We start from the raw sequence: 16,105 nt of genomic DNA, 5'->3' as shown, positions 1-16,105 counted from the left end.
GGTACCAGACAAGTGTTTATCCTCTCTTTTCTCGGTTTTAGTTAAAAATAGCTCTTCAAATGACACAGGTTTCTGACAAACAACAAAGCTAATGTAAACTGTGTCATATTCAGAGAACTAAACGATGGTCCAGGCCCTTTACACTAAATTTAGTTTCACATAAACTGCTATTTTCTTCCCCTTTGTAGAACAGTGAAACTGATGTGTTTTATAATGCAGCTGTATGTATTTTATGTACTAAATGTGCTGCTTTACATTGTTGTCACTCATGGGTACAGATGCAAATATTTATCAGTATATTTAGTTGTTTGGTCTGAATGGAGGTGGTTTCATAACTGCTCTGTGGTTCTGTCTTTGTGGTAAAATAGTTTAGACCTCTTTTGTTTGATGCCAGTGTCTGATAAGGCATTCGTAGAAATATGCAGCTATTACGGGTATGATATAAAAATGTAGGTTATCAGGTTCACACACATCATATAAAACATCTAAATCTTGGCTGTAAATGACTCGTAAAAGCTTTGTGTTAGTGGTTAAAGCTCACATTATAAATCAGACTGTTTTATTGTTATATGTTCAGTTCATTTAATCAGTTTCAGCTGCAGTTCATGTTCACAAATAAATTTCAAAAGTACATTTTATTTGCTACAGGCCTTGCGATTAGAATATCTGAGAGAAAGAAACACTGGCTTGTAAAAGAAAAACATCCCATATGTGTCCTCAACAGAAACCCTCCTCATCCTTCTTTATCACCATCTTTTATTTATGTGCACATTAGTAGAAAAGTTGCAGACAAAATATTTTGAAAAAGTAAACAGGTTTTTTATTGTAACATGTGACAGTAATCATATAATCAATAACCACACCCAAGTGTTACACATTGAATACTGAGGTAATGTACTGTGTCATATACCCCAAAATTATATTAAACAGTAAAATGCATTCTTAGCATAAAAAGCACTAATATAAGAAATGTGGAAAATATTGTGTTTCCTAAACTAGATGGACCGATGAAGCACATTTAACACATATTTTTAATGTAAACATTTTAACATCTCCAAGAATATTGTTTTGCAGTCATGTTGAGTTAAAATTTTGATGAACGTAAAGGAAAAAATAACACAAATGAGAATAAATTCTTGTCCAAAAAAGGCAATAAAAAATCAATCCAACTCAACTGAACTAAATAGAAAACACAATTAGGAAATTCTTTCAAGATGACATATCTTCACTGTTTGGAAGTGTGCAAAAAAAAAACAAAAAAAAAAAAAAACACACAAAATAAGATTAACCCTTGATGTAAACTAACATCTGTCTGGCAAGAGTTTTGGCAAAAAGTAAACAATTAGTCAAAGCTCATAACACAAAAATCCGTAACAAGAGTTAACTCTCATCAGTATTAAATGAACCCGTTCTGATTAAATCAGCTGGCAAGTATTCTGGAAAAACCTCAAGTAAAACAAAACCATTTACAAAAGATTATAGTTGCTCCTGATTAAAATATCTGCACGGTAATTTCTGCTGGAGGACATCGCGGCTGGTGATGATGCACATAGTAAACAACTGACTGAATAGCATTTCCAGTTAAAAGAACATCTCAGATTAGATCACAAATTCAACCATGTCTAAAAATGTAAAATAGGCAAGATTGGCACAGGGTATGTAAATGAAATAATACATACTGCAAACTGTGAGAAACACTGCCGTAACCTCTGATTTCCTACATAATATATTCAGTAAGTTGTCGTTATTATCTTGTGTCAGCTGTATGGGCGCTTCATCGTGCCATTTTAGATGCCCTGAAATATGAGAGAGGAAAAAATCAATCATAAATCTTTCAGAAATATGACGACACATATCTCTAGATTCCTCTGTCTGCCACAGCTGGATTCTTGTCGAGCAGTGTGGTGAACACAGAGTTGAGCTTCTTCACTTCTCTGGATCTTCTCCTAAAATTTAAGCACAAATCAAGGTAAGTTTACATATTTTCACTTCATACTCGTGTGTGTGCATACACTGTAAATCCAAATGCTCATACTTACGCTTTGAGTCCTGCCCACACACACACACACAGAGCCAGTGTAGTAATGATGGCAACAGCCATGTAAGCGTACACAGACACCATGTCCTGTTCAGCTTCAGGGAGAGTCGACTTCATCTCTAATAAAGAAAAAAACAACAACAAAAAAAAAAAAAAACACACAGATGTCAATTAATATACACCAAAAAAATCATTAAAGTCATTAAACCAACAATAAACCACTAGGAAACCAACATTCCAAGTTATTTTTAAACACTATTTATATATGCTACAATATTTTATAGCCTTTTATCAAGTGCAATCTGATAATTCAATGCATACACCTGAGAGTGCATTTAACCCATAAAGACTCAAACATCCATCTACTGATCTAAACTGTTTAATACCTGTTGATCATCTAATCCTATCAATACATGTAAATAATTGGTATAAAATGCAGTTTGTCATCTTTTCATGGTCATCACATATGACCCATTTGGATGTTCAGAGGCTCTGTAGTCACCGTGGAAACACTGTCATTTTCTACAACATTGACTGACCAGTAAAAGTAATTTTTTCTTCAGTTTTCTCTGTTTTTGATATAATAACCCTCAACTTTACTCTAAGCTTTTATGAACATTTACATGATCAGTGAATTAACTGCAGGAAAGAACCTGATCTCACAGAAAAAACACCAAATACAAAAAATAATATTGCAATAAATGGTGGTAAATCACTTAAGGCAGGTTAAATATTATTATTAATATTATTAATAAAAAAATTAGTTTGGGAACTGCCACATAAGTAACACTGGGTCCTTATGTGTTAATAGAACAGGTATAAATTTACTCTCCTCTGTTTTCAAGTGTCTACTACTGGCAACATTGGATTTGCAGGCTGTTTTAAGCAATAAACTGATGTAGATGTCATTATATTTTAGGTACAAAATTATAAGAAAAAATGCACATCAAATTTTATAGCTTGACATCCACGTTGACTTTACTTAGACCAGTATAAATAATAATAATAATAATAATAATAACAATAATAATAATACATCGGTTTTATATAGCGCTTTTCTAAGTACTCAAAGACACTTTGAGTACTTAGTATCTTAGTATCACGTTAATGAATTTGCTTCATGACTGTACAATTCCTAGAGTGGAAAATACAGTATTTTTGTTGCACATCTCTGAACAACACATTAAAAAGTTTGCAAATCCTTCTGAGTAGAAAATGCTGACTTGTCCTGTTATCCACCCTCTTACTCCTCAAAACTTAAGGGCAGAATACGTAAACTATATATAAGGCACTCCATGAGAACTTACAAAATCACATTTCAAAAGATAAAAAGCTTAACTGCAGATTTAAGTGCCATTGTTTCATTTCATATTATGTGTAAACCAATAAAGAACTTGTTTAAAAAAAAAATTTGAACAAAAGAATAAAAAAAAAAAAAAAGAACAAGAATGGTGGAAATGTGTATCTAACTCAATCAAACTAATTTTAATCACCTAAATTACATCAAACTTTTAATCAGAGACACCTCATCACAGATATTATCAAAATATCAGCAGGTACAGGTCTAACGTACACAGGTTTGTGTCCATGGCATATCTAATGCGCCCATCAATTTCAATCAGGGTATCTCAGAAAAGGTTTGACAGAATGCATCAAAATTTAACAAATATTCCTTCAGATGTACATCAGATGTAAGAAGAAGTGCAAAGTGCTGTCTGTTGGTCACTGTGAGCACATGTCTGTCCATTCTAATGAAAGCAGTAAGGACGACATGAGGCTCACAGACACATATGTTTCACTTGAATTCAAGGATAAGAAAGGTTAAGGTATTTCATAAAATAAAACGTGTTGATCTAAACAACCTGTGACTGTATTTACATGTAATTATGAAAGCAATATGAAAGGTTTGTTACAAAGAAAGTAAATAGATCTGAAACAGGAACTCAAGGTCCTTGCTGCAGGAAGCGATTAACATAACATGAGTATGAGTAACATAACATATCCTCAAGGAACTGCACATGTACACCAAAGATGACTAATGAGTAACATCTTGAAATATTTTGGTTGAAGTTAGAATCTTGATCTCTTTAGCTCTTCCTCCCTATAAGGTTTAATATCCCTCTTTCACACTGTAATCATGCTACTTCACATTTTTGATGTTTTTGGTTCAGTTTGTTTGTTTGTTTGTTTGTTTGTTTTTAACACTCTAGCAGCAAAACTATTGATTGAATTCATACCAAATTGGGTTTAAAGATTTCCATACTGACCCAGAATAGATCTGGTTACATTTTGGGAAAAGTAGGTCAAAGTTCAAATTTTTAATGAATTTAGAAAAAAAAAATCCATTTACTAATAATGGGCGAAATTTCAAATGTCTATAAAAACATCAATTTTGTTTCAATTTACTTCAAACTTGGCACATATATAGAGGCTATTGATATGTTGACATCAGCACATGCATAGACATAATGACATCAGCTGAATCGATGCCAAAATAAGATACAATACATGCGAGGGGCGGGGTTTGTTGTGGCTGGCACCACTTGTTTATTCTTATTATGGGATTCTATCCATCATTCACAGCATTTTCACTTAATATCAAAATAGTTTTCTGGAAAAAGCCTAGTTTGTGATTTAACATAAAAGATGGTATCATCATTATAGAGGTGTAGCAAATATTAGCGTGAATATTAGAGGGCCTGATATTGATCCTAGTGGGGCAATTCTCCTGATCTGAAACATAACGAATGAGACTCAAACAGGCTCCAATCAATAGTTTATTCTATGATAAACACTGTGATGCTTCAATGCATATGCAGATAGATCCAATTTAACAACTACATTCACGAACCAGAACACATTCAAAAGAAATCAGACAAGCCTTGGCAAATATTAAAACATTAAACAATTTGTGCAGTAGTGTATAGACACTGAAGTTGACATACTGAGGTCTGAGGCTCAGACTGTGCAGCCATAACTGGAGGAAGCTCCCATACTGGATACTGAAAAATCTTCAGTTTCTGGGCCTATACAGACCTTTTTCCTTTAAATACATTCTTTTAAATATATTTTTGTGAACACAATAGGCAAAAAACATGTACAAATGATCAAAAATTAACAATAACAGTCAACAAAATTACAAAACAACAAAGACAAATGAGCAACATAAGCAACAAAATACCAAAATGAACAACATGGCTAACAAAATACACAAATAAAAACTAAACTTTGACACATTTGGATGTAAATCTGACTTTAATCTGACTGGATCCATTGTTATTTTCTATGTGGGAAATGTTCTCCATATCTGGGGCAAGTCTGAAGCTAGATTGCTATGCATGTAAAATTGCTATGCAGTCCCTCACAATGTGAGACTCTTGGTCACTGTAGTGATATCGCTCAGTCTGTCCTGTAGACCCACACATGGTGGCTGCAAAAGAGAAGAAAATTTAGGAAACTGGCATGTGTTTTTAAATGATCTTTTAATGTTGATTGAAACATTTGTTACACTGAAGATTATTATCTGAGATTATTACATAAAACAAATTCTCTCCAGACATAAAAATAATTAAAACTTAAATAAAGGTTTACTTTAAAATTAAATAAACTTCCAATATATGAGGATGTCAAATATAAATGTTATGCAATCTAAAAGAATTTATATATAATAGAAAAGATACTTACTAATCAAGGCCTTCCAGCCGCAAATCAATGTCGATGTCATTCATGAAGTCCTGTTGATTTAGCTTTAAACAAAAAGTTTCCTTACAGCTTAGTTTGTTATTCCATTTATAAGTAGAAACATAAAAACCATTAGATTCATTAGGAAATCAACAGTAAAGCTGACTGATAAATGGGTTAATATTGTAAAGTTAGGACAGATATAATTTTACATAAAAATGCACTAAAATCTAAGACATTCGATAATAAAAATGGAAGATTTCCAAGAAAAAACTAAAAAAAAAAGAATTTAGATAAGTTAGAACTCTCAAACAGGTGGATGAGTTGTGTTCAGGACTTGTATCAAGGAATCTGGTAATTCAAGTCTCGTCTTAAGTGTTATTTTTAGACATTGATTATTACGTGCAGTTTTCATCACAGTGTTCTTGGTATTATAATGTTCACACACTTTGTTACATTGTGTTCGATTTACAGTTAACACATGGTAAGTGTACCTATAGTGAAATATGTCACTTGTGATTCATTTGATGAATAATGTCAGATAACCTGACACAGCCATGTTTCCGATTGTTGCTTCACCTGCCATTTCTTGCCATTTTTTTCTTTTAAATTGACAACTTTAATTTTAAAAAATAATGATTAAATTTACAACATTAATTTCATAGAATCTTATACTCACCTTACTCCAGCAGTTTTTAAGGTTTTACAGTGTTCTATAAAAGTCTGGCTTATTTATTTATTTATTTATTTGCACATCACAAACAACAATAACAAAAAAAAAAAAAAGAATTATGCAAGTAACACCATTGTGTGTGTGTGTGTGTGTGTGTGTGTGTGTGTGTGGGGGGGGGGGTTAGAAGATAAAAAGGAAGAAAACACACACAAAAAAGATATAATTAAAAAAAAAAAAAATCTCATGATATAAAACACTACAATTTTTCATAATTAGAGTCCTTTTCATTTGTTCATATTTATATCCTGAAACTGGCAAATACAGTGAAATGAACCATCCTTACCGGGGTAACAGGTGGGAGGACTCCAGTCACTCCAGAAGTATTTGTCTGCACAGTATTTATTCATCTTCGACCGAACCCTGACACAGCTTCTCTCATTGTCGTGAATAGGTAAAGTCAGTTCAGGCTCATCGGTTAAAATCTGCTGCTGCAAAAAAGGAAAGGGAAAAGATATCAACATTGCCACATGTGATAGGAATCAAACTCCTGTCTCCTGCATCAGTTCAAGAAGTGTTACTCACTGGCCTATCCAACCACTTGGTACCTACCCAGTAGTATTACCTATATACCTATTCGCACTTGATTCTTTTTGGGATGTGACGTTTACTCCTGTGGGTGGTGCTTGGGTGGAAATTTCTGCACCAACGCTCTCATATCTCTTGTATTGGAGGGGGTGTACTGCGCATGCGCCGTTTATAACAGGAGTTTATTATGGTGAAGAGAGAGTCGGAGATTTTTGCACCCCAAATAGGAAACATGTGACTTGACTCGTTACTTCATGTCCAAAAAATGTTTAACACCACTTGAATGTAGATTATACACAGTACTCACAGGCTGTATCATGCACAGGGTGGGTGGAAAGTAACTAGACATTAGAAATTGCCTTTAGAATTTTTTGTATCATTGAGGTCATAACGAAAACATTTTTTAAACAGACAACACTAATGGGGATTTCTTATTTTCTTATTTCTTATTTCACAGATTCAGGAGGTTCTCAATAGTCACTTTTCCATTGACCATCAAATTGTGTGAATATAAGTTGCACAAAAAAATGTACCTAATGGAAAAAAAGACAATTTCGCAAAAACTCGTTTTTCGATTAAAAGTTTTTGCGTTTGCAAGAGGTGGCTTTTCTGGCGTAGCGCAATTGGTATATCACACAAAACTGCAATGGTCAGACCATTCCACATTCCACAACTAGAGTCAAGTGAATTAAAAAAATGGATGTTGATGGACGTTACAACAACAGAAGACTTTTAAAAGAAACATGGCACAGTATGCGTGGACACACCCGAAAACTGATTCATCTTTTAATTTAGTACGGGATAGAGGGGTAATATATAAAAACTAGAAGCACTCGGAGAGCGCAGACCTCCGCCAAGGCTGATCAGTGGCCCCCCCGTGGGCCCCCCCACCCCCGATCACCACCAAAATTTAATAATTTCTTCCTTATCCCATTTCCAACAAACCCTGAAAATTTCATCCAAATCTGTCCATAACTTTTTGAGTTATGTTGCACACTAACGGACAGACAAACAAACAAACAGACAGACAGACAGACAGACAGACAGACAGACAGACAGACAGACAGACAGACAGACAGACAGACAGACAGACAAACAAACAAACAAACCCTGGCAAAAACATAACCTCCTTGGCGGAGGTAATAATGAATATATCTGTAAATCAACACAATATTTACATTCGTCTGCATGTTTATGGAAGGACATCTCGTGTCATCTCGCGATAATAAATAAACAAATCATCACATTTGTGATTTAATGGAAAAACCGACATTACACAATTCTGTTTTTTCGACATTTAGTAAATATCGGTAAAGTTTTGTGCAGATGTCCAGTGGAAAAGGAACTAATGATATCCCAGATGACATCCTTCAGAAAGTTGTTCTATCCCTGGCCGTTTGAGGAAACTGATTGACGCCACCGGTGTCATTGAAATATGAAAATTTACTTTCATTCAATATTTTTAGGAATTTTAACCCTATTTATAGATTTTAATTACATATTCTAATAAAGTTTATAAGCATTTTAATGTGTTATTTATATCTTGGTTTTTTAACATGGGTCACATAAAGAAAATGTATCATTTGTTTCAATACATTTGTAATAGGAATATAGGTTTTATTACCAATTTTTAATGCCTAGTTACTTTTCGCCCGCCCTGTATAGCTCATTTATTTAAATATTAATGTTTTTGTAAAATTATTTTAGGTGATTCCTAACATCTTCTTCATGTGAGACAGGTAGGGCGGCACCCTAGCACCCTCAACTGACGAGTCACCACTGTAAATAACACCTATTTTGACAGATATTTCAGTAGATTGAGTTTCATAATGTGAAAATAAGATGTATATATGATGGTTTGTGATTCTAAAGATATCTGTATGTGAAGTTTTAAGTGTGGACCACTGTGTGAGAAATGCCTAAAACACAAGAAACAGTGATGCAAAACAAGGACAATCTGTCCAACAGTTGATGTTCTGCTTTTGTAAATGTTCCCTCATTCTGATGGCTTTACGTCTCCACATCACACTCATACAAAATCAATTTGTCATTTTATCATATCCACAATTCTGCTTGAAGAGGAACTTCGTCTCTTCTTCATAAATGTTCAAGAACTTTCAAATCATTCTGCACATTGAGAGTCATTAATTAACATTGAAAGCCATGATGAAGTGTGTGTCCTTACAAATGGTAACAGAAATATGACTATGCCACCAGAAAATGTTGCTTTGGTTCTTCAAAACTATTTGGTCGTTACAATATAATAAATCACTCCTGCATCTGTTTAAACCTTCAAAATAAATACAGATGATGGAATGCTACACAACCTTCTTTTTTCATGTAAACATGTTAGTAGTGCATTAAGTGCCTTAGTGCTGGCAGATAAAAGTACATATAAATTAAACCATACCAGTGTATTTTTTCCATCAAGTCCTTCCCGACTGGCTTCTATTTCCCATTCTAGGCAGTGTGCAGGAACTCTACCAGCAGGAGATTTCCACTGAAGCTCCAGCTCTGTACCCGGATCTGTTTGCAAATCCAACTTCTCCACAGTTTGAGGCTTCACTGAAAAAATGATTTAAACAGGAAAAATGATTACAGACTGTGACTGGAAACCAAGAACACCACCACAGGTTTGAACAGACAAAGCAAGCAACTACACATGATATAAATCAGTCTGTAAGTGAAATGAGCTGTGGCGAACACCTTTTATATAAACGTACCATGATTCTGAATCTGAAGGGTGGTGTATATGGGTTTCAGACGTCCCTCTGGAGAGGAGCCATTCACACAGAAGGTGATATCAGAGAAATCAGGCAGGTTGATCCCACTGAAGTCACAGCCTATCTTGATGTTGTTCGAGATGATATACTTCGGGCATTCCTCTGTCTGTTCTAGTCCTTTGTGCCTGGACAAAATAGACCAGACAGCACTTTTTATTGGAATTTGTTTGAAACTGGAGCTTCTGTGTTTACCATTACCCACTCTCCACTGAGTCATATGGTTAAATATTGTGCTTTATAGGAATAATTTAGCAAAAGCAACATTTTTTTTTTTTACTATTATCATGATAGTCTTGCTTGTGATGGTCTACAGAAATCAGTGCTGGGATCTGAATCACTGATACCAAACATAATGTGTTTAGATTTTCTTGACGCATTCATGAGTGTTGTTTTATTTCATTTGTACACTTGGTCCTACATTTTGTTGACTAGCCATTCCAGCACATCCGCCTGCATATGCAAACATTGCAACATCAGAAAACATTTTCCCAGAAGATTTGTGCGACTGCAGGAGGACTTGAAAACCTAGATGTTTTTGCGAATACGACTGCAATTTTTCTTGTGAGAGCACAAACTCTTCACCTCAAAGGGGTTATATTTTTCTAAACCCACTTTTATTAGTCTTTGGTTCATTTATTTGTGTATTTGGATCCTAATAGTTCATAAAGTTTGAATTTGAACCCTCCAGGTGCTGCAAAGCTATCTTTATATTCATTTTGGCAAAAATCAAGTGGATTTCTACAACCTGTTTTAATTCCTGCTTAATTTGCTACGTCTATAACTAGTTACGTCATGACATTTGCACATAGAAGGTCAAGACTTCCGACAAACATTTCTCCAAGTAAGACATAATAGTTCATCAGCAGCGGTGGTTGTAGTCCATACTGAAAATATGTCCAAACTTCAAGCTGATTACCAAAAATGCTCAGTTGTTGGTTGAACAGGACAGAGCAGCATAGTCAACAAGGGGTGGGACGTAAAGTGGCTCATTTGCATTTAAAGGGCCAGCACTCAAAATGACCTTTCTGGTGTCATTACTCAGAAATAGGATTGAAGATGGACCTGTGGAGTTTAATTAATAAAGAATTCAGACCCAAGCATAGCATTTACAGTTTATGTAGACCACAGGGAAATGTTTTAAAATGCATTATTCATAAAAAAAAAAAAAAAAAAAGCCCTTTTAATCCCTCCTTTAATGCTAATAATGATGGTAACTATCTTACTTCAGTGGTTAAAATGATATTATATATGAGTCAGCATGAAATAACATGAAATTCTATCTGGTTGCAAAGAATTTCTCAACCAGCACAGAGAAAGTCATTAATATCTGCATGAACGTCATCACTTTGGGGGACATTTCACTAAACTACTGTCATTCATCTCACGGTGGTATGAGAACAATAAGTAAGAAAATAATTTTTCAGTGGATGATTGTAGTCCTGTTGTTTTTAGCATATTTTAAAAGCTTCGAATTGACCAATAGCTGATGGCACAGCATGAAAAATTAAAATGAAAATTAAATGAAACCTGTTTGCACTACTGTACATATGAGACACTATAAATAGGTCAAAGCCTGTTATGGAAATACAAAGAAATACAGATAATTCTGGTAAAATGTCCTGAGGTGAAGAAGATCTCATAACATGATATAATTATCAGTCAAATCTCTACTGCGGTTCATTAAGCATCTAAGATAACTGAGGGCGTGAGTGCATATAATGACTTTAAGGTTATTATGTGATAATTGTGACAGGCCTAACCAGTAATATAGGTTCTGCTCTGCAGTTGCTGGCATCTTTGAACTTCTTTTCCAGTTGCATGTGACATATTCCATGTTATGGTACACACAGATGAACTCCTTGATGGCTGTACCTTCAACACCTAAAAAGAAGTGAGTCCAACAACATAAATATGGGTCACACAATCTCTTTTTGTTTTTTTGTAGAATCCATTTGTGAAGTGTTGAGAACTGACCTGTAGCGGGAGGTTTCTGGATCACTTCAGTGTAGTTTGTGCTTTTGACCAGAGAACCACTAGTGCAGGGTCCACTGAGCAAAGTGTAGACTCTCACTTTGACTTCTTTCATCAGGTCAAACTGGGCACTGTAAGACCTCTCAGATGTCCTGATTCCCTGCAGATCATGAAACAACACACCATGGTTAGTCTTATTCCAGTAACGCTGCTTATCTGATGCTGATTGGATGTTACAGGCAGGATCTTCTCTAAATCTGCTCCCTTTGCAGTCAAAACATTTTCCATGACACAGAAGGAGTGAACTGATAAGAAGGCTTCTCTGCGTCTCTTGTCGTCACACATGAACTTTTCCAAGAACTCACATGAACACACATGCATGTCCCCCCCTCCCACCCCGTCTGCCCTCATCTCTTTCTTTCCTCCTGTCCCCCTCACTCCCACCAAATCCACTGAAAAAGTTCCACCACATGACCATGTGTACTGTGTTATAATGTATGATATCTTATGTCTGTGCTTGCATTATCCTCTCTGTTCTTTCACTGTAATCGAAGAAGGCGCATGTGGCGGCGCACTTGGTTGCAGCAGCCCGATGCCCTAACATCGAACTCTGTTTCGTTTGATGTACTGTGCATTGTACTGTGCTGTCAAATGACAATAAAGCTATTCTATTCTATTCTATTCTATTCTATTCTATTCTATTCTAGATTAAAGGTGCCCTCCCACACAAAACCGTTTTTACTTGTAATTTTTTAAAATATGTTCGGTCCATAGGTGTTCGTGTTATGTAGTGAATTTGAAAATGAACCACTACCTCCTCTGTCTGCTATTACCAATGAAAAGAAATGAGCGGAGAAATCAGCGGAATTATTAAAGCTGGTCAGTGTGACGTGTTAATATCTGAGCTCATTACTATTCATGAGTGAGGCCATGCCCACAGAATTCATCTAGCTCAGTGGCAGTTTTCGTATACAGCGAGCTGGGGCGCTATAAAGGGGGAGTAAACATGACAAATTCATGGGGCCTAGCATTCCCAGGGGCCCGTAGAGCAGTGGAGGGGGCCACATGGGTACAGGTTAGAAGTTGTGAAAATTCCGTGTAAGGTCCGCCGTACAAGAGATGCATAGAAGCCAGGAGTCGGACGTTCAAACCATGTTAAGTTTCAATTTCGGTTCCACCAGTTCCTCTACTCTTTGTGCAGGGCTGAAAAGCCAGGCTCTCATTGGCTAGCTGTTAGCCAATCAGAGTCAAGCAGATTAGCACGTTGAATACTGATGAGAACTGGTGCAAATTGAGCTGAGTCTTCCAGCAGGCTTTCTATACCACGTTAGAATGGCTTGAAACTTGGTAACCAAGGCATTTTTTCCACAAAAAATGTTACAGAGTCCATGGTAGAAGTTCAGACATTACCACAAAAGTAATAAAATACATGGAGCAACAAAAATCCAAACAAAAATCCAACTCAGCCTTTGATCAATTTCACACCTTTAGTGAATTGAATTATACAAGGTCTAACTCCTCTGACCATATTCATGATGAGTCACATTATTGTTATAGTTACAGTCATCACAACAGGATCAGGTGAATTAAAAACTACACATCATAGCTGAGTCATAGCTGTCATTACAATGGAAAAATAACTTACACCTTACACATCACAACTTCACAGGCACTGGTGTTTGGTTTCATTTAGTCCTGGGGACCTGGGGATTGTAGAGTTTGTTCTATGTCCTCACTGTGCTGGTGCAAAACGGTACCTGAGCACTGAACGTCACATGTACCAAAAGCAAAGTCAGCGTTCCTACTACTGAGGACACATTTACAAATTGAAAAAGCCTGACCCCCATCTCTACTGTGAACACCTTGGTCTAGTTTGTACAGGGGCTGGTTGTCTACTGCCACTGAGAACACAAACCAGTTTAACTAAAAACAGAGACAGACACTTGGATGTTTTACATATTTTTAGTATCAGCATGACTTGGCTCTAATAGAGGGTGATGGCTAATATCAGGATTCTAGACAGGAAATACGTACATTGACGGAAGTCAAGAGCTCAAAAAATACAAATTACCCCCTGTCTGGTCTGGATTTTTTTTTTTAGCTTTTCTGAATTGTTCTGAATTTATAGATAATCACATTTAGTAAGATGCTCAGTTATTCAGATTTATTGTGTTTACTATTCTGACTCAGATGTTCACTTTAACAGCTTTCAAGTAAAAATAGTTAATGACCCTCTTTTTCTACTCCAGAGCGCAAATAAAACACACATTATGGCATATGTTTTCCACCTTTTTGTCAGTTGATGACAACAAAGGTCTTTCTTTTATGTTGTGACTTTGTAAGGTTATTTTTAAGAAAATGGAAAATATTTCATTGCCTCACTCCCTGTTTATGTGTGTCCTAGTTCGATAAAATAGAGTTCAATACAGGTTCAAAGGGAAACAAATGCTTCCAGTTTTTGGTCTTACATGTGATGTATTTGAGTAATTGAACCCTTTGGAGGTGTTAATGATAACCTTCATAGTATTGTGGTATTTATTTCCCAACATGAAATGCCTGAATGCAGTACTATCGTCTGTCTCTTGTTGCTGGTCATGTTGAGACAAATACAAGCTTTATTGGCTATTGGTGTGTTGTAATGTATGGAGCCCGGGAGGGAACATGAAGAAAATAAGAATTTTAATTAAATTAAAATAATATTTTTCCATTTGAATGAATTTAGTGCTAAATGACATAGCAATGTCTCTATACTATATTAAAAAAATTTAAAACTTTTCTGCTTCTGCCATTTTTATAGATTTATTTTTATTTATTTTGTTTTATTTTATTCATTTATTTATTTATTTTTCCACTACATTTTCCTTCCATGTCATGTCATGGGAATCAGAGCAGGTATTTTTAAATAAACCTGCTAACAGAAAAATGTATAGAATTGTGTGATGATGTAACCTCCCACTGATAAAAAACAACCTTTTAGATAGTTTGTTTCATCCACTCCATTGTTATGTGTGAATCTCATACACTAGATGGTGTAAGAGACATTTCTACTGATTACATCTCAGTGCCTCTATTCATTAGCCTCAAGTAATGAATAAAATGATAAACACTTACAGTCCAGCGGTTCTTGTATGTGTTGAAGTATTCCAGCTGATATTGTTGTGGGCACTCGGTTTTGTTGATCAGACTGGCAGGAGGACTCCACTTGATCTCAAGCTGTCCAAGGTGACCAAGATCTGTGATCACAAGATCCTCAGGAGGATCCACTGCAAGCCAAAATAATATCTGAGTCAACTGCAAAACCTGTAAATCACTATTAATGCCACTGCTTTGTTAATATGTTAGATAATCAGTAATAAAGCAGCACTGTGAGCCAGTGTGATAAAAGGTATTGAACTCGCTCTACAATTAAATCAATGAGAGATGAAAAATCAAAGCTGATATGAACACATATTCTTCTTCTTATTGCAGAACTTCTGTCCAACAGTCACACATCTGTATAAATACAGCACTCTAACTGACACAATGAAGTCTTTTTATTTCCAGCCCTTTGGGCAAACTTACACCCACACTGTCGGCCACCCTCTGTGTCTGCACAGCACATCATGTCTCTAAATCTAGGATGACCTCATCTGTTTGTCTGGATCTTACATTTGATTCAACCTTGAAAGACTGAAAAAAAAAAAAAAAAAATGTATGCAGCTATTAACATTTGGACCAACCTTTGCAGTGCATGCCCCTCCAGCTTAATAAGAGCAGCATCAGTGTAGCCTGATTTGTAAATCCACATGTATTCGCCATTGACACGCACAACTATAACACCGAAAAGACAAACAAGTTTATTATAATAAAGCTCAGTGAAGTAGAAATATATATAAATAGGCTATATAGGTAAAATGACGACATATACCCTATTATCCAACACAGGCAAATGAAAATAAATCATAAATTTTAAATGTCAGAGACCGAAGTACTCACCACAGTGTGACTGATCAGGTTCAGGCGGAGTTTATGAGACTGGGAGCGTGGGTGCGTGTCTTTTTGTATACGCTCCCCGTGCTGAACGCATTTTTCTTAGGTAGTTCCTGATTTCTTTGAAAAAGTGACTGCCTGCCAGAAAACGCTTACCGTCCTCGATCGGGAGCGCGCACCGCCTGTTAACGCTCGTGTACAGTAGCGCACATTTGGGTCAAAAGAACCTCCAAAATCACCCTGGTATATTTATTACACAAAGGTGTTGTGTGTCTGTGTTTTAACCAAATGATCACAGTTTTGGCCAAAGAATTATTAACAGATATTGCATTTATATGAACTTTAGTATTGACTCTGATATTTAGAAAATCCCTTTTTTTTTTTTATACTGAGAATCTGCAATTT

At 35.6% G+C, this 16,105-nt stretch overlaps 1 protein-coding gene across 3 annotated transcripts; it reads right to left on the bottom strand.

The window, feature by feature from the left end:
- Window positions 1-600: 600 nt before the first annotated feature.
- On the bottom strand, window positions 601-15,820 carry il13ra2 (interleukin 13 receptor, alpha 2). Of its 3 annotated transcripts, none has more exons than XM_030153217.1 (10): window positions 15,707-15,820; window positions 15,451-15,541; window positions 14,843-14,994; window positions 11,735-11,891; window positions 11,521-11,641; window positions 9,701-9,885; window positions 9,388-9,542; window positions 6,736-6,877; window positions 2,040-2,157; window positions 601-1,946 (listed from the first exon to the last, which is right to left on the bottom strand). In XM_030153217.1, the coding sequence occupies exons 2-10, from the start codon at window positions 15,527-15,529 to the stop codon at window positions 1,859-1,861; spliced, it is 1,197 nt and encodes a 398-aa protein (XP_030009077.1). In that variant the 5' UTR covers window positions 15,530-15,541; window positions 15,707-15,820; the 3' UTR covers window positions 601-1,858. The 3 variants fall into 3 exon arrangements, with proteins under 3 accessions (XP_030009077.1, XP_030009076.1, XP_030009078.1); XM_030153216.1 differs by having other exon boundaries at window positions 624-1,946; window positions 6,736-6,880; window positions 15,707-15,816; XM_030153218.1 differs by lacking the exons at window positions 601-1,946; window positions 2,040-2,157 and adding exons at window positions 4,803-5,468; window positions 5,723-5,784 and having other exon boundaries at window positions 6,736-6,880; window positions 15,707-15,817.
- Between the last annotated feature and the right edge of the window lie 285 nt (window positions 15,821-16,105).

Source organism: Sphaeramia orbicularis, chromosome 14 (genome assembly GCF_902148855.1).
Source record: "Sphaeramia orbicularis chromosome 14, fSphaOr1.1, whole genome shotgun sequence".
Taxonomy (NCBI): domain Eukaryota; kingdom Metazoa; phylum Chordata; class Actinopteri; order Kurtiformes; family Apogonidae; genus Sphaeramia; species Sphaeramia orbicularis.
Note: the sequence above shows the minus strand (reverse complement) of the source record. Positions and strands in the feature narration are given on the sequence as shown.

Bases quoted from the DNA above. Each gene is read 5' to 3' on its own strand.
- il13ra2 (XM_030153216.1), bottom strand. From the start codon at position 15,529: ATGGCGAATACATGTGGATTTACAAATCAGGCTACACTGATGCTGCTC. The intron at 6,881-9,387 runs GTATGGTTTAAT...CCTTTTTTGCAG, and splicing joins TTGATGGAAAAAATACACTG to CAGCAGATTTTAACCGATGA. The intron at 2,158-6,735 runs GTAAGGATGGTT...TTTCTTTATTAG, and splicing joins TCCTCCCACCTGTTACCCCG to AGATGAAGTCGACTCTCCCT.